Consider the following 19173-nt stretch of genomic DNA (forward strand, 5'->3'; position numbering starts at 1 on the left):
GGACTAAATACAAATTAGAATTTTCCCTTTGCCAGATTGGCATTTCATTTTCTTATTGTGACACTTTTTTACATTTATTGCTACCTTTTAGGCAACCTCAAATTTTCCATTTTATTATTTTCATTAAAATGTAAGTTTTTCTTAAATGAATTTAGAATACATATTACATGGCTCTTGCTATAATGGACCCTACTGAATTATAGGAAAAGTTTTGTTGCCATTTACAAGTTGTGTAAAAGGATACTAAATCATTTTGCTTTGAACTATGTTGTCTCATTGAACTATGACTGAATAGATAACTTGAAAAGATAAAATATGCATTAATTTGAGTTCAACAGTAAAGTCAACATAAGCAGGCCATTAATAGTTTTCTTAGTTTTCTGTTTGCTCCTTCATCTCTATGGAGGTTCATATTCTGCTTTAAAAGATTTCCTTTGAGCCCCTTTGGTAAAATTAGCCTTAAATATTATACTTTGATTCTCATAAAAGCATTTTATATTTGTGATTCTGTTTGTTTGCTTATAGATTGAAGCTGGACAGTACTGCACTTTTGTCATTTCTACGGATGGCTCTGTCAGAGCTTGTGGTAAAGGCAGCTATGGGAGACTGGGCCTTGGAGATTCTAACAATCAGTCTACTTTAAAAAAGTTAACATTTGAGCCTCACAGGTCCATTAAAAAGGTCTCATCTTCTAAAGGATCTGATGGCCATACTTTAGCTTTCACAACAGAAGGAGAAGTCTTCAGTTGGGGAGATGGTGATTATGGGAAACTGGGACATGGAAATAGTTCAACACAGAAATATCCCAAGCTTATTCAAGGCCCTCTGCAGGGAAAGGTATGTGCTTTCTTTCTGGGTTTAAAAATAATTAGATGCACTGTTGCTGTAATTGCTATAATTAATATCTTTCAGATTTTGATGTACTGTTTCTGAAGTAGCCTGCCCCTCCCAACCCTTTGGCTCATCTTTTGGTATCTGCTTGATGGTTTACAGACCACTTTCACATACATTATTTAATTTTAATCCTTTTTTTGGGGGGGTGGGATGAGGTAATTAGGTTTATTTATTTATTTGCTTGTTTGTTTTTAGAGGAGGTATTGGAGATTGAACCTAGGACCTCGTGTATGCATGCGCTCTGTCACTTGAGCTATACCCTGCCGCCTTTAATTTTAATCCTTATAACAGCCTTGTTAGGGTAGCTATTATTGTCTTTTTGCAGATAAGAAAACTGAGACTCATCCACTTAACAAATATTTATTTAGCACCTTCCAAGTGCCAGGCAGTGTTTTAGGCACTAGACATAGAGCAGTGAACAAAACAGACAAGATCCTTTCTCTCATGGAGCTTTAATCTGTGGGATAGAGATAATAAATGAGTAAACAATCACGTAAAATAATTTCAAACAATAGTAAAGAAAAACAAGTAATGTAATAGACACTGACTTGGGTGGAGTGTGATATTAAATAATGAGGTCAGAGAGTTCTCTTGTAGTAGGTAGCATTTTAACAGAAACTTAAATGAAGCATTTAGAGTGATTAAATAACTTGCCCAAGGTCACACATAAATAATTGGCACCATTAGAAACTGAACGTAGATCTCTTCTTTTTATTTCTATTTTACCTTTCTTTAAAGAAATGAAGCCATTTTCCTAACTTAAAGTTATATGCAATTTTGTGGGTTCCTCCATCCTAAGATTGTATTCTTTCCATGAAAGTTTTCTTGTATAAAAAATCTTTTAAAGTTTAAATTTTAATGTTATACCAGAATTACGAGTGGGACGCTTTTCCTTCATGGTATTTTGTCTGACAAAGTTGGCTATCAGATGAATTTTGCTTTATTGCAACTTTCAGTGTTTAGCTTAGACATCAGCCTCAAAGCAAACGAGCCTTGGAACATTGCACTTAACATCAGGGGGTACTTGATAAGATGAATATGGGGCTTATTCAGCTTGATAAATTGAATATGCAGCTCTAAGAAACTTCAGATCTTCAGATAAATACTCTTGGAAGTTGTATTTTTTTAGTTTTTCCAGCACCTTCTTTCTTAATTCTCATTGTTTTCCATTTTCTTTACTAATATTCATTTTAATGTTCCATTTTATAATGGAAACATTGCCAACTGCAAATAACTTAGTATGAACATCATGAAGGAAAAAGTCCCAAAAAGTAAATTAATAATTTACAGATGAAATTTTCAGAAGTTCTTAGTGTATTATCTAGAATGTATTATTTTGAATCTGAATTTTGAATTTTCTAAAGTGAATTCTAATTTTTGGAGTTTAAAAAATGTGGAGTTATTAGTGTAGATATTTTTCTATTTGTCTTTTTTTCAGTAGTTAGTGATTTTGATCAGTGTTAAAAGGTTTTAAGTGATCCCCAAATTATGCTGCTGTATACCCTTATTTCCCTGATTCTGCTGGCCAACTGTGTAGCTGTTTGAAGATAAAGAGATCCTGTCAGGAGTTTTATTAATGTAAGCTTATGTTACTGCTTAGATCTTTCTTCATTGGTAATAATCAGTGTGTTTTTGAGAGTTATCCCTATTATGTCATGAGTTTTTCTCGATTAGCCAGGACTGGAGGTTTTGTTTTAACGTTATATTTAAAATTTTTTCATTATTCCGTGAATGTTCGGCCCCCTCCAACTCTTTGAGTAAAGACTTGATTGGTGGTATAATACTGTTGCAAGTGACTAGATTGATGTATTTAGGGGTGAGGGGACCGCCAACCTTTACAGTGCCTTTTTGTGAATAAAGGAAAGTTGTCCTTTCCTCTGGGTAGAAGCCAGAGTTCGTGGCTTCTAGCCATGAGCACAGGCTATATATTTCAGCACTTTCTTGACCCTTTAGCCAGCCTCCACACTGTACATGGCACTTCCTGAATGAGTTGTGAATATCAGTATCTCAAGTCTCTGCGTATAGAATCAAATGTAGATTGTGTGTTTTAGCATCTTTGTGTTCATCAGATTCGCTTTGTGTGCAATGCAGGTAGTTGTTTGTGTGTCAGCTGGATACAGACATAGTGCTGCTGTCACGGAGGACGGTGAATTATACACGTGGGGTGAAGGAGACTTTGGAAGATTAGGTAAGATTTTTTAAAAATTGAAGTTACTGTCACAGGGAAATAAATGATGATGGTTACTGAGAAGCAGTGAGACTAGATTTAACAGGTCAAAGACCGTCATTTATTTTGCTAGTTTTACGCTCAGAGGAAGATAATTTTATATAGAGAATACTTAGCTTCTGGTGCTGAAAATTAAGATGTAATTAAATCTAGAAAGTATGTACTGCCTTGAGCAGGCACTGTACGATTTCAGGGATAACAAAAATACCAGCATGACCCTGAAGTGTATGATCTAGGGGGTAGTGAAAACAAGTCAACATTCACATGATGGTAGAGAGCATTGTGTAAGTGCTGTGAGAGCAGCATAAGTAAGAAGGTTCTACTGATTCATTGAAGGGACTGGGTACCTCAAGTTGGAGCAGCTAACTTGATAAGAAGATATTACAAATTATTCTTGGATAAGAAGATATTAGAAATTATTTTGCTTTCGTATTTAATTGCACTTTAAACTTTGTTATTAACTTATAACGTTTATTATTCTTGTGAAGTAATGGCCCTAAGAAAAAGAGTTCACATTATTTCTCTGTTGTTGTATGTGTTTTATCCTAGGTCACGGTGACAGTAATAGCCGTAATATTCCAACATTAGTAAAAGACATTAGCAATGTAGGAGAGGTTTCCTGTGGCAGTTCACATACTATTGCTTTATCTAAAGATGGGAGAACTGTGTGGTCTTTTGGAGGAGGAGACAATGGTATGTAAAAAATTATTTTTTTGATAGTTTTGGCCTTTTTTCCTTGAATTTTTAAAAAAATTTATTTTTCAATTATGCAAGCCTATTATAGAAAAGCTTAAATGTAAATGAGCAGAAATTTTTAAAAAATTTAAATGAACTGTTTCTACAAATGTTGCTATAATCATTGTTAAAATTTTGTTAGATAAGTATCTAAATATGGATACATTTATACAAATATGTACATATATTTCTACATAAATATCTTTAAAAACCAAAGCAGACTTATCTATTACCACAGATACTATTTTATAACCTGTTGGTTTTTATCTAATGATATCTTATGAATATCTTTCTATGTAAACAAACATGGCTCTACATTTTTCTTTTCAGTGGCTCAGAGTATTCTTTCATGTGATTGTAGTAAAAATGTATAAAACAATTTACTATTGTTGAGTATCTAAATGGCTTCCAGTTTTTTTCAGTATTAAAAACAGAACAATGAATGACTAAATCTTTTTCTACTTTTCTTGGTCAGTCTTACCAGCAATGAGAGAATGCTCACTTTCCCATATCCCTCAATAATACTGGCTATTACAATTAAGATAATTAAAAAAAATTCTTTCAGTAGTGAAAATGGTATCATTTAAGTTGTATTTCCTTGGTGAGGTTGAATTTATATGTTGTGGGCCATTTGCTTTTTTTTCTTTAGTGATTTGCCATATTTTCTATTTGGTGACTTATTGAATCTTCCAAAAAATTAAAAATAATTATATACATACACATTCTTGTCTAAGATCTGTTTATTATATCAGTAAATCTGAAGTAGTATTATAAGTATGACAATTAAAGGGGAGAAAGCAAATTAATTTTCCATATCTCTCTTAAAGTGGTTTTAATTACTTGAAATTAAGATTCAGGAGACTTGTTTGTTGGTTTCGTTCTTATAACAAAAGCATTCATTTGTTAACATCCTCTGCTATCAGAAACTTAAAGCCTTCTAAGATGTGGACCATCTGTCAGGTTATCAATGGAAAGAGTAGCAAGATTAATCAACATTTATACTTACAGAAAGAATAGAGGTTCTTTAAAATAAGTAAATTGTTTACTTGTATGTGTTTGTTTTTACAGGCAAGCTTGGCCATGGTGATACCAACAGAGTGTATAAACCTAAAGTTATTGAAGCTTTACAAGGAATGTTCATTCGCAAAGTTTGTGCTGGAAGTCAGTCATCACTTGCTTTGACATCAACGGGTCAGGTAGGACTGAGGGATGAATATAAAGGCTTAGAGTATTTCAGAGGACCAGGTGACTAAGAAGTAATAATCATATTTAAAATTTAAAGTTAAAAAAATACATTTTAAAGTTGATTTACTGAAATGAAATAGTTTTTCCTGTTTGAAGAAGTAGGGTATCTGAGAAGGAAATAGGTTTCCTGACTTGGCCTGTGTGAGCCAGATAAACTTGCCTTTAGCCCCATGTTCTTTGAGTTAAGATGGTTTTTAAAAAGCTTTTAGCACTAAGCACCCCTTAAACCCTTTCCCAAAAATCATGAGTAGTGGGGGAAAGTGAGACCAGAGCTTGTTGGAACCAGTGATATGAACTAAAGAGACAAGAAGATGATCAAAAGAGAGGGTAAGGAGAACTTTTCCAGATGGAAAATAATCTGAGGGGGTTAGGTGTTTCTGAGCAAGAGTTACCCAGGCCTGGGATAGCCAGAATTGTATAATCCCTTTTTATAAACTTTTGATTGTCTACATACGTATTTTGACTTCCTTCTGTTTGTTAGTTGGTGAAGGACAGAGTTCTGATATGGTGATAGACTAACAGTAATTTTCCTTCTTACATCCATCAGTGATGACAGTGAAAAAGTGAGCTGACCACTCATTCTCATGTGTAGAAAGCTATTATGTACCAGGCAGTTGTACTTAGATGTTTCTGATACTGAGATGGCAGATGAGCGGCTAAGCCAAAATTAGCATATAATTTAATTATTTGTGAAATACTGGAATGCCTTGTCCTAAAAAAATCTAACTCAGAGCTACTCATCATTTTATATAATTACATCAGTCATTTGTTACAATGCTGGCTGCTGTCTTAAAATTTAAAATTTCCCTTTTACATCTTTCTCACTGTGAATTTTGTGGTAAAATCCATGAATTGAAGCCAAAAGATGCTCACTTATTTGATATGTAGCCACAGGCAACTCACAGACCTTCCTTGAACATTATGTGCTGCTTTTTTATGAGAGGGGTAATAATGTCTGCTTTCAGTGATCATATATAAATGATCATATAGTTATTTGAATTAAAAGTTTCTATAACTTTAGTATCTAACCGCACTCTTGTTTAACCCAAGTTGTTAACCTACTACCTCAGGGTATTTGTGGTGTGTCTGCTTGTTTCAGGTCTATGCTTGGGGTTGTGGAGCTTGTCTGGGTTGTGGTTCCTCAGAGGCTACTGCGCTGAGACCCAAGCTTATTGAAGAACTGGCTGCCACAAGAATAGTTGACATTTCTATTGGAGACAGTCATTGTTTGGCTCTTTCTCATGGTAAGGTCATTTGTTTTTAAGGAAATAGTATTAACTATTACCTTTCATAAATATTTTACATTTAAATTTGGCTTTTCTTTTTTTCTTTGTGTTTTGTTTTTAGATAATGAAGTTTATGCCTGGGGCAATAACTCAATGGGGCAGTGTGGCCAAGGAAATTCCACAGGACCTATTACTAAACCAAAGAAAGTGAGTGGCTTAGATGGCATAGCTATTCAGCAGATCTCCGCCGGAACTTCACACAGTCTGGCATGGACTGCTCTTCCTAGGGACAGGTAGGGCCAGATTTAAAATGCCTTGTGTTTTATTAACAGCAGAAACACCAATAAAAGCAGAAATAATTTCACTTTGTTCATAAAATACCCTTCTGAATATTTCTAGTATTGGTTTTTTTACTTCAATAGACGTGACATCTAGATTTCTTTCAATTTGATTGTTGAGGTTAGATATGTTTCATAACTAAGAAGTTATACCTTATATTTAAGACAGTGTCTTAATTTAAGTGTCTTCTAAACATTTTGAATTCCTTCTCTGTCTCCACATACTGATCTTAAAAATGAAGTGTCTGCATATCAGGAGGAAGTTAAATTAAAATAATCAGAATCAGAACTCGGCTTTATTATTTTTAATAGTTAGCTTCCACGCCCTTTATCTGGTTGGTTTTTGGAGAAGAAAAGCAGTGGCTAACGTTTAAATAAAGGAAGTTACGCTTTACAGATACTAGCTTTTTCCTAAAATGATAACTATAACTTTCTTAGGTAATCAGGTAATTTTTAGCCAATATTAGGAGATTGAATTTTAAGGAATTTGTGTGATATTTCAGGTATTTCAGATGCTTGTGGGCTAGTTAATAACTTAGAATATATTGTATTTCTATTCTAAACCTGATTCAGATAGGGTTTATTCTGATATTCTAACCAACTGAAGATGTTTGTGGCTAATTATCCTCCAAAACAAAAGCTGAAAATATAATAAATTGAATTATAAATAATTTGCTATTAGTATTAAATGTGCAACTTCCCACCTTTTATGTAGAAACTTGGTTCCCAAGACCTTGAAAATTTTCACGAAAGTTTTCAAGAGGTTTTCTTTTAGTAGATTCCAGTATATCACTTTACGGAGTCAGGCTATTTTTCTTAAAATGAACTATGCACACCTTATAGACCCTAAGAACCAGAGGGGGCTAGAGTAGGTCATATGGCTCAGCCCTCTGCCTTCAGGTGAGTGAATATCCAAACCCTCCAAAATAGGTCGTGATATATGTTTTCTTCTTGAAGAATTCTAGGGCTGGCAAATTCTTGGTTTTCCTCAGTTGCTAAAAGGAAGGATTTAATCACCTTTATCATCAAAAAGGTCTTCTATATAACTTGTTGACATCTTTCAACTTTAGTCCTGGCTTAATTTTTATGTTTGATTGTGTGTGAAAATTTCACGTTACAGCTTTTTCATGATTTTCTTATGCATCTTTCTAGACAAGTTGTTGCCTGGCACCGACCTTATTGTGTAGATCTTGAAGAGAGTACCTTCTCACACCTTCGTTCTTTTCTTGAAAGATACTGTGATAAAATAAACAGTGAAATTCCCCCACTTCCTTTCCCTTCATCAAGGTATGTAACATATATGTAGATTTGTGTGTATGTGCACGTGTGCATATACATCTGTTAATTCCTCATTTTGAATTTTGACTTACTCTTCTTTCTTGTTCAACTTCCCCCTCAATTATATGAAACTTCTTTATAACTTAAAAAAGAGCTTAATTAGGTACTTATTGATAATAACCTTTATGAAAAATTATCCATAATTTCATGAATCATGTTTTTAAAATTATTATTAGTCATAATTTGACAAAATTTTTTAAGAGAAAAAAATGTTACCCAAACTGAATAACACATGCTCTTTCAGAGTTCCAGAAGTTCATCGCACTTTATCTGGTTTCAGGGAACACCACAGTTTCCTCAAGCTGTGCCTGAAGCTGCTTTCAAATCACCTTGCTCTTGCACTTGCGGGAGGGGTAGCTACCAGCATTCTTGGGAGACAGGCAGGTCCTCTTCGAAACTTGCTCTTCAGACTGATGGACTCAACTGTCCCAGATGAAATCCAAGAGGTAAGAATATAGGACTTGTGAATCTGTATCTCGAGCCGTATCTTTTTCTGAGGTTGTAGCTCTTAAATTCAGCTATGTATTGCAAAACTTCCAATTGGATGCTCTTTCTGTTACTCTTCTCTTCTTGGCGGGAGTAAATTTTTTAGTGAACTTGTCCTTTAAGACGAAGGTCAGATGTCACCTCTGGAATACCTTTCACACCCTGCTCTCCTGCCAGGTTGGGTTTCTCTTATGTATGTTCTCATCACGTCACATTGTTTTGTAGTTGTCTTTTTACAGATATGCCTGTCTTTTCCACCAAAAGATGAATTCCTGAGGACAAAGATCCAGTTTTATTTTTATTTTATTTTTTATTGTGGTAAAATGCACGTAACATAAAATTTTCCATCCTAACCATTTTTAAGTATACAGTTCAGTGGTATTAAATACATTCGTAATGTTGTGCAACCGTTGCCACCATGCACCTCCATAACTCTTTTTGTCTTACAAAATTAAAATTCTGTACTCATTAAACAGTAACTCCTCATTCTCCCCTCCCTTCAGCCCCTAGTGACTACCATTCTACTCTCTCTCTCTGATTTTGACATTCTAAGTATGTCGTAAAAGTGGAATCATATACTATTTGTCTTTTTATGACTAGCTTATTTTACTTAGCATAATGTCATGGTTCATCCATGTTATGTAGCGTATGTCAGGATTTTCTTCCTTTTTAAGGCTGGTTAATTTTCTGCTATATGTATGTATCATATTTTTTGCTCATCCATCATCTTTATGACCTTGGATTAGGCAGTGGTTTCTTAGATATGATACCCAAAGATAAGCAACTAAAGAAAAAAGAGATAATTTATAAATCATATGTCTGTTAAGATTCTAGTTTCCAGAATAAAGTATCCTTACAACGCAACAATAAAAAAGATGAATAACTCAATCAGAAAATGAGCAAAAAATCTGATTAGACATGTCACCAAAGAAGATATACATAAGGCTAGTAAGCAAGAAAAAATGTTCAACATCATTAGTCATTAGGGAAATGCAAATTAAAGCTACAGTAAGATGTTGCTTCACACCCACTGAATAGGTATAATCAAAAAAACTGACAACAAGCATTGGTGAGGATGTAGAGAAATTGGAACCCTTTATACATTGCTAATGGGAATGTAAAGTGGTGCAGTCACTTAAGAAAATAGGTAGTTCTGTAAATAGTCAAACACAGAGTTACCACATAACAGCAATTCCACACCTAGGTCTATACCTAAGACAATATATAACATGTGTCCACACAAAAATTTGTGTGTGAATGTTCATGACAGTATTATTCACAGTAGCCAAAAAGTGGAAACAAACAAATGTTTGTCAACTGATGAATGGATGAACAAAATGTGGTATGTCCATACAATATAATGTTATTCAGCCATAAAAGAGAATTAAGTGCTGATACATGCTACAGCATGAGTGAACCTTGTACACATTATGCTAAGTGAAAGAAGCCAGACATAAAAGGCCACACACTACGTGATTCCACATATATGAAATGTGCAGAGTAGGCAAATCCATGGAAACAGAAAGTAGATTAATTTGTTGTCAGGGGTTTTGGGGGAGGATGAGGTGGAGAGTGGCTGCTAATGGGCACAGGTTTTTTTGGGTGGTGATGCAAATGTCCTAAAATTAGATAGCGGTGATGGTGCAGAACTCTGCGAAAACACCAAAAACCACTGAATTCTGTACTTTCAAAAGGTGAATTTTGAGGAGGGGGTGAGAAAAAAAGGTGAATTTTATGACGTATGAATTATATGTTAGTTTTTTAAACGCACAAAAAATAACAGTGATTTTTCCACTAGAAGGACATGTCCCTGGGATGCATATAGAAGGAATATTAACTTGGTGGTGAGTGGGAACTTTGAGGATTAAATATTATCAGGAACAGGGTATTACAATATTTTTAAAAGGTTGAAAAGTATTGGAGGAAAAGAAGGAAAGTAAACTTGAAGTTATTTTTAGAGTTGTTTGTTTGTTCCTTGAGCCTCCTTGGTAGCTGACTACTCCTTAGGAGCGTCCTTAGGAGGTGGATTTCCCAGGATGTGTCCAGGGTTGTTTCTCTTCCTCTTTCCTTATCCCTGAAATTTCCAGAAATGTATCTATTTGCCAGAATCAGTGCTGCTGCTGTTTTTTGTTTCTTTCTTTTTTGATGCTTTATTGAAACTAATTGTAGACTTAAGGAAAAATGGCATGAATAATAAGAGTTTTCATGTTTCTCTCAGCCAGCTTCCTTTTAATGCTGATGTCTTATATAACTACAGTACAATGATCAAAACTAAGAAATCAACATTGGTTTAACATTATTAATTAAACTAAACATCTTATTAGAAAGTTAATCAGTTTTCCACTAATGTCCTTGTTCTTTTGCAGAATCCTACTCAGAATACTATATTGCATTTAGCTGTTATTTCTCCTCTGTCTCCTGCACTGTGTAACAGTTACTCATTCTTTCTTTTCTTTCATGACTTGGACATTTTATGCATACTGGTTGATTATTTTTTGAATATCCGTCTGTTATTTTTTTCATGATTGGACTGAGGTTATGCACGTTAGGCAAGAATACCACAGAAATGATGATGTGTCCTCTGTACATCACGTCACAGAGTTCATGATGTTGATGAGTCTTATTACTGGAGATTTTGACCTTGATCACTTAGTTAAGGTGGTGCTTGCTGGCTGTCTCCATCCATCAGTAGCTTCTGAGAGAGGATAGATAGAAAATACATTCTTTGAGACTATACTCACACTTGAATAGTTTGCAAATTGAGTATCTTCATGAACAGTTGAGGCGTAGTATTCTAAATTGGAAATCATTTTCCAATAAGAATTGTGAAGTCACATTCTAGCTTTTAGGTTGTTACTCAGAAAATCCATGCTATTCAGATTGTTGATCCTTTTATGGATATCCGTTTTTCTTTCTGGATTCTATGGCAAGTTCTGCTTGTCCTCTCTGTTCTCATACTTCAAAATGATATGAACTGATATGGGTCTGATTTTATCCATTGTTGTATATAATTGAGTAGACTCAATCTGGAAACTCATAACCTCAGTGTTAAGAAACTATCTTGAGGTATACTGTTGATTTCCTCTTCATTGTTTTCTCTCTCTCTGGAACTCGTTATTGGGATAATAAACCTCCTGGACCATCCTCTTAATTTTCTTGTGCTTTCTTTCCTATTTTCCATCTTTTGCCCCCTCTACTTTATGAGAAATTTAATTTTTATATTTTAACCCTTCTGTTGAAGTTTTTTATTTTTTATATCATATTTTAAAAAATTTATAAGAGCTCTTAATCATTGTGCATTTCTTTTTTGTAGTTCAACCCTCATTTTAGTGATAAAGAAGCTATAACCCAGAGACATTGTGATGCACAAGATAAAATGGCTATTCTTTATGTTGTTCATGTTACTTGGACCTTTGTTTGGCTAAGGCCTACTCATTTTTCAATTCTTAACCTAAATGCCTAATTTAGGAGGCCTTCCATAAGCCCATAGGCTGTATTAATTGCCTTTATGTATGAATGCTCACTCAAGTTTGCAATTTCTTTTACTTTCCCTGTGTGACTCCTTTCACACTTAAAATTACTTGCTCAGGGTCTCTTTTTTTCACTAGACTACATGCTCATGAAAGCAGGGCTTTTATCTGTCTTGTTCACATCTACATCATAGCACTTTGCAGAGAGCTTTACCAGGCTCAGCGCTGTAGATGCAACACCAAATATTTCTTGTGTGATGGTTAGCTATTTAGTGGCAAATCCAAAATACGTATTCTAGTTTTCTTAAAGACGTCTAAAGAAGGACTCATCATGCTTTCTTCTAGTCTCCTCCTACTCTCCGTCATGCCTCCTCCTTTAGATTTCCATGATCCACCTTTCTTAGACTTCTATCATCTTAATAGTCAGTGGGTTTATATTTCATGTGTTTCTATTAAAAATAAGAACCAAACCAAATAAATCTACTTTTCTTTTTTTATATTAGGTGGTAATTGAAACTCTGTCAGTGGGAGCAACCATGCTATTACCTCCATTACGTGAACGTATGGAATTACTTCATTCTCTTTTACCCCAAGGACCTGATAGATGGGAAAGCTTATCTAAAGGACAGGTGAGCCTTTGCATAATATCTAAGTAAACTAGTAATATTATAAAAAAAAATAGACTGAGAGGGAAATAAAGCTAATTGATTTATGAAATAGTACTTAACTTGGTAAGTTTGGTAAATCCTAGTATTTAATGTTTTCTACTGGAAGAGTTCCCAGATTTCTAATGAAAGCGAAGCAAGTGATAATTTATTAAATGATTTGGGGCTAGTTATTAAAATTATGTCTGATTTTTCTAGTGTTGTTTTCACTGTCAAACCAGAGACCTTTTAGTTTATTTGTAGTATGCTAAGTTGAAATCAAGGGCATGAGCTACTGTTGGTTCCATGCCCAGAACTTTGTTTGAAATAGCTTATATAAAAAGTAAAAGATGACTGTAATGAAAAAGTAGTTGATGATATGAGTATGCTTATTATTTCTATTTTTGATATCTTATGTACATTAAAATAAGTACATTTTGCTCAACCAAGTAGAACAGTCAATTGTAGAGTTACGTATTTGAGGGGAAAAGTGGTACTTACTGGCAATAAATATAATATCCGCAGATGCCTTCCAGCGAGTATTATGCATTAGTTTAGATTTCAAGTGATTTATTTTAAATATGTGAATAAATAGTTTCATTGGTAATTCTGTTGAAGAATGTATAATATAATTTATCTGTGGATATTTTCTACTCCTCTTTACTTATAGTGCTAAAATTATTGTGCAGATCGTGCCATTTTAGCTTAGAGTTTCAGGTATTCAAGGATGGAATAAAACACTATAAGTTGCATTTTCCCAAATGGTATTGGTTGGAAAGCTTTTTAAAAAATTACACACTTCCTAAAAGATTATTATTTATCAGAATATTAAGTGAATTAGTTAGCATCATTAGTATAGTTTTTTTTTTTCTGGGATCCTTATTTTTACTTTTCTAGTGCAAATGCTAATTATTATTTGTTCCTATTTCATCAATGGAAATATTTTTCTTTAGAGAATGCAGCTGGATATTATTCTGACAAGTTTGCAAGATCATACCCACGTAGCCTCCTTACTTGGCTATAGCTCACCCTCTGATGCTGCTGACCTCTCTTCTGTATGTACTGGTTATGGAAGCCTGTCAGATCAACCTTACGGCACTCAGAGCTGTCATCCAGACACCCATCTGGCTGAAATTTTGATGAAGACTCTCTTAAGAAATTTAGGATTTTATACAGTAAGTTGCTTTTTTTTTTTTTTTTTTTTTGGTAGAAAAAAGAATAAAGCTTGGGCTTTTCTTTTTTTTAAGGGGGTGGGTCTCACTTCAGGTCAAAGTATTTTGACATTTCAACACTTACGAAATAAACTCTAGACTTCACTCATTCAAAGGGGGGAAACATGTCAGACCTTCTGAAATATTGTGGGTGCCAAATGACTTATACTTGAGAATTCCAAAGAGATTTATTTTGGAATTCTACCCAAATTTTCTGATGTTTAAGAAAATAAGAATAAGAATAAACAGACATTTTGCAAGAGAAGAATAATAAGGAAAGATTAACCTTACTAGATATAATTTTATAATTAAAGAATGTGGTTGGTACTGACTAAAAATAGGCTGGTTAATAGGAGAGAAGCTTTCTCTGTCTTAGGGTGCCATTAATTCTTACTCTGGTATTTGTTAGATCCGTCTCTTTTTTTCTTACGGTTTCTGTGGGTTCTAATCCGTGCCATCATGAGCAAATGTTAACAGCAACATTGTAGCTGTTGTCACAGTTTCTGGTGTCTTCTCATCATCTTACTGCTAGAATAACCTTGTGTTAAATGACCTTCTTTTATTAAATTAAAACTTCTTCAGACGCTTCATCATTTGGCTTTCACACCACACTCACCTGAGCTCATGCATGACATACCCATCTCCTGCTCTCTCTTCCTGTCTACCAACCTGTGGCTGCCTTAAGACTTGATTGTTCTAGGAAGTCTTGCCCAAATAACCTTTTCTAACTATGTAGTTATAACTGCAGACCTCTCAGCAATTTTTAGAGTCAGAGTTTACTGTGCGACTTAACTTTGTATTATTTGTGTATCACTTCGTATTATCTCCTATGCCTCTTCAGGGTTAGGTCTGTATATTCCTTTTCTTCTGTACAAGTCTTAGTGTTCTGTTCTGCCCAACTTAAACGGTTGTTGACTAAGTCAGAGTGACAGTGGTTCCTATAGAATTATTTTCTTTCAGGTTTAAGAATGTAAATTTGATTTGATGTTTGGCTGCAAATGGAATGGGAACAAGGTTATGATATATCCATTTGTTATTGGCTGAAATATTTTTCCAAAGTTGTATTAAAGTAGTGCTGTGTTAAAGGAACACCTTTCTTCTGCTATTAGGTCTGAGGTAGATGAGTATATTATATGGAAATGAAAGTAAAACACTAACTGCTTTTGGGCTAAAAATTATAAATTATTGTTTCTTTCTGATATAATTCATACCAAATTTGTCATGTTCAGAGATTTTAAAATAATGGTGCTTATCTTAGTCTGTTTGGGCTGCTATAATAGAATATCATACACTGGGTGGCTTATCAACAACACACATTTATTTCTCACAGTTACAGAGGCAGGAAACCCAAGATCAAGGAGCCAGCAGATTTAGTGATGTCTGCTTCTTGGTTCATAAACAGCTGTCTTGCTGTGTCTTCACACAGGGGAGTTCTCTGGGTTCTTCTATAATAAGGTCGCTAATCCCATTCACAAGGGCCCTCATGACTTAATCACCTCCCAGAGGCCCCATCTCCAGGTACTACCACATTGGGGATTAGGTTCAACATAAGAACTTTGAAGGGACACAAACATTCATTCTCTAGCAGTGCTTATTTGGCCACTTAATAATGGTGTTTGTGTAGCAAGGGCCTTAAAATGTTCTGAGACTCTCTCTTGCATATTAGAAACAAAGACTATATGCATAAAGATGTTCACATCATTATTTATAAGAAGTAGAAGTTGGAAACAACTGAAATATCTAAAAATAGGGGAATGGTTAAATAAATTATGATATATATGCTCAATGGAATATTGTGTCTTGAAGTTTATATACACGTGGTTTATGAAAACAAAATATTTGTGAATCTATTAGAAAACAGAAGACTAAAAATGGAATATGCAGTATTATAAAAAATGAAAAACATCACAAAAAATCAGAAAAGAAATACACAAAAAATATTAAATACAGTTGTTGGCTAAATGGTGATTTAAACTTTTTAAAATCGTGCTGCTATGAACATTGAGGTGCAGGTGTCTTTTTGAAGTAGGGTTCCTTCTGGATATATGCCCAGGAGCGGGATTACTGGGTCATATGGTAAGTCTATTCTTAGTCTTTTGAGGAATCTCCATACTGTTTTCCACAGTGGCTGATACAGTTTTGGAATTTTCTAAATTTTTTACACTATTTCTTTAAAAAATTTTTTTTTACTTGAAATAACTTGGAACTTACACAAATATTGCAAGAATCATTCAAGAAGCTCCCCTGTACCCTTCAGCCAAATTTGCTTTATCTATCTATCTATCTGTCTATCCATCCATCCATCCATTCATCCATCTCTATATCCATCTTTTATTCTAAATCATTTGAGAGTAAATTGCATATGTCATGCTGGCTATTCCTAAGCCCTTAAGCATGTATTTCATAGGATGAAGGACAATCTCTTACATAATAGCACAACAGTTACTTACTTCAGGAAATTTAACTTTGATACAGAACTATTGTATAATATATACTCTATACTGAAATTTCTACAGTTGTCCCAACAATGTCCTTAATGGTGCCTTCTCCCTGTCCCCCAAATCTGAGATCATACAGTGTATTTAATTGTCATGTCTCCTTAGATCACTTATTTCTTTTATGATCAGAAACAAATACAATTTCTAAGAATTATGTTCTTAGAAATTCAAATAGGTAAAAACAAAACCTTTACATAGGAAGTCTGGAAAGTAATAGCAATAAAATGTTGAAATGTGTTGTCTTTGGGTATTGCATTGTTTTCCTTTTTCTTGTTTTCTGCATTTTTAAAGCTTTTGTGGTGAAACATTATTACTTTTTTAATGGAAAAATAGATTGAAATTCCTTGCTAAATCTTACCATCTTACAGCTGATAACAACATAGCAAAGATTTAAAGATTAATAATGAGAGAAAGGAGACAGTGGCTTCTTAAATCAGAATCATTTATGGTAGGACATTAATTTCACTTCCAAACACTTCAAACATAATCTTCATTTATGTATCATTTTAGGATCAAGCATTCGGGGAGCTAGAAAAGAACAGTGATAAATTCCTCCTTGGAACATCATCTTCGGAGAACAGTCAGCCTGCTCATCTTCATGAACTGCTGTGTTCACTGCAGAAACAGCTGCTGGCATTTTGCCATATCAATAACATTAGTGAGGTGTGTGTTAATCTTAGCCTTTCATGGTGATCTCTCAGGGACCTTGAAACTCAGATATTTGGGGAAGCTATGATATTTTTATACCTTGAATCTTCCGAAGTATAATAATTTAGGACTTTTTCCCTCAGAACTCAAGCAGTGTGGCGTTGCTTCATAAACATCTTCAGCTCTTGTTGCCTCATGCCACAGACATTTATTCACGCTCCGCAAATTTGCTCAAAGAAAGTCCTTGGAATGGCAGCGTTGGAGAAAAATTAAGAGGTATGTTTGGTGCTGGGTTTCATATTTAATCAATGGTTGTAAAGCAGAATTCTTAACCTTTCCGAAGCCTCAAGAGAGGCTGAGACCTCTGAGTGGCATAGGAATGGCCTTGACTCTCCTTCATACTGAAGATCCCTTTAATCTTGCTTTGGGGGTAAGGGTAATAGCGTTTGATTTTATTCATCATGAAAGAGGCTAATTGGCTTTACAGAGGTATAATTGAAAGAAATTGGATGATATATACTCAAAAAGATTAATATTAAATGGCATAAAATGAGATTTTTCTCTGCTGTTTCTTTGTGTTTATTTAGCATTTACCAGTGTTCCTCTTTCCTTCTTGAAATGCTTTCTTTTTTCTGGGCTTCTATGTATGTAGTCACAATCCTATATTTACACGTAGTTCTCTGACCACTCTTTCTCTGTTAGTTCATGTAAGCTCCTCTTCCTTGGACATGCCATTTAATGTTAAGATCTTCTGAATTTTGCCCTCAACCCTGTTTTCTTCCAGAATGATCTTACTTGGTCCCATTGTCTTCAACCACCATATGTATGTTGACTCCCATAAACGCATCTAGCTGAGAATTTCACTAGAGCCTTTCTCTAGTTACCTACTAGATGTCTTTTCATGATTGTCCCAGAGATAACTAAAATTCAGTAAGTCTGTTCAAAGCCAACTTATTTCTGAAGTTTCCCCACTAAAAAAAAAGAAATAAACAAACTGAGAAATTAAAACCATTGCTTACTAGACATTTCTATTGTTGTTCCACAGGCATCTAAAATTTAATTTGTTCGGATTGAACTCATCTCTGAATGGTTCTCCCAGCCCCCAAATACAATGAAATATTGAAACAGAATTGATTTAAAACCAATACATATAATAAAAAGACAGATGCTTTGAGGTGATTTTAATTTTTAAAGGAGGAAATTTGTTGTAAAAAGCATAAAAGACTTTCCTCATTAGAACATAAGCATCATGAGGGCAGGAATTTTTAGCTCTTTGTTCACAGCTGTATCCTTTTCACCTAACAGTGCCTGATATGTTGTAGGTCTTCAATAAATATTTCTTTAGTAAATTGGAAAATGAGAATAAATTTGTGAATGAGAAATTCATAATGCATTTTAAGGGAAGTAGCTATAATCCTTTGAATTCGTTGGCACAAGGGTATGTGTGCTTTCCCATAAAGTGTCTGTGGGTGGCGCTTTCTGAAAGTGAGTAAATACTAACACTGCACCAGCTACCAGAGAGTTATATAGTAATTTAACAAAGCGTTATTGAATTAGTATATTCCAGTTCTAGGCAAAAATAATATTTATTAGTTTTTTTTAAAGTTTGTTTGAAACAGTTGATCCATGTTAAATTTCTTACCTTTCGTAGATGTGATATACGTCTCAGCTGCAGGCAGCATGCTCTGCCAGATTGTTAACTCCCTACTGTTACTCCCAGTGTCAGTGGCTCGACCTTTATTGAGTTACCTCCTCGACTTGTTGCCACCTCTCGATTGCCTTAATAGACTCCTGCCAGCTGCCGCTCTTTTAGAAGACCAAGAGTTACAGTGGCCTCTTCATGGTAAGTAAAGATAGTAAAGGAGCAAATCATGCTTTTGAGAAAAGTTGTTCCTCTTGCATGCATGAGGCAAATCATATCTGACACTTGGGTATTTAATGTAATCAAAAGATAAGGTTGTTATTGTGTAAGAGCTTACAGTCTAAAGTGGGCAATTGAGATGGGAAAATTTAAGAAAGTTGCTTGTATCTAAGTGTCATGAATAGAGTCTTTATCTGATTGTCAAGTATGAATAGTATACTTCATTGATTCTGACATGCATTTTTCATATTTTGACATGTTTAATTGGGATACGTCTCACACTGGATAACAGGAAAGCATTGTTTCATAACTTAGCAGCATAATGATATATTTTACAATCAATGGATTGATT

General features: G+C 34.4%; 1 protein-coding gene across 10 annotated transcripts in view; it reads left to right on the forward strand.

Moving 5' to 3' along the window:
• Positions 1 to 19173, forward strand: part of HERC1 (HECT and RLD domain containing E3 ubiquitin protein ligase family member 1) — a 174669-nt gene that overhangs the window by 53104 nt on the left and 102392 nt on the right. For all 10 annotated transcript variants that reach the window (XM_032480983.1, XM_032480982.1, XM_032480981.1 and 7 more), the window contains 13 exons: positions 526 to 837; positions 2986 to 3082; positions 3671 to 3814; positions 4925 to 5052; positions 6201 to 6345; positions 6449 to 6620; positions 7818 to 7952; positions 8284 to 8449; positions 12463 to 12588; positions 13557 to 13778; positions 16823 to 16975; positions 17104 to 17236; positions 18612 to 18803. In XM_032480983.1, coding sequence (XP_032336874.1) covers positions 526 to 837; positions 2986 to 3082; positions 3671 to 3814; positions 4925 to 5052; positions 6201 to 6345; positions 6449 to 6620; positions 7818 to 7952; positions 8284 to 8449; positions 12463 to 12588; positions 13557 to 13778; positions 16823 to 16975; positions 17104 to 17236; positions 18612 to 18803 — 2125 coding nt within the window. The remainder of the gene's footprint in view (positions 1 to 525; positions 838 to 2985; positions 3083 to 3670; positions 3815 to 4924; positions 5053 to 6200; positions 6346 to 6448; positions 6621 to 7817; positions 7953 to 8283; positions 8450 to 12462; positions 12589 to 13556; positions 13779 to 16822; positions 16976 to 17103; positions 17237 to 18611; positions 18804 to 19173) is intronic.

Source organism: Camelus ferus, chromosome 6 (assembly GCF_009834535.1).
Source record: "Camelus ferus isolate YT-003-E chromosome 6, BCGSAC_Cfer_1.0, whole genome shotgun sequence".
NCBI classification, from domain to species: domain Eukaryota; kingdom Metazoa; phylum Chordata; class Mammalia; order Artiodactyla; family Camelidae; genus Camelus; species Camelus ferus.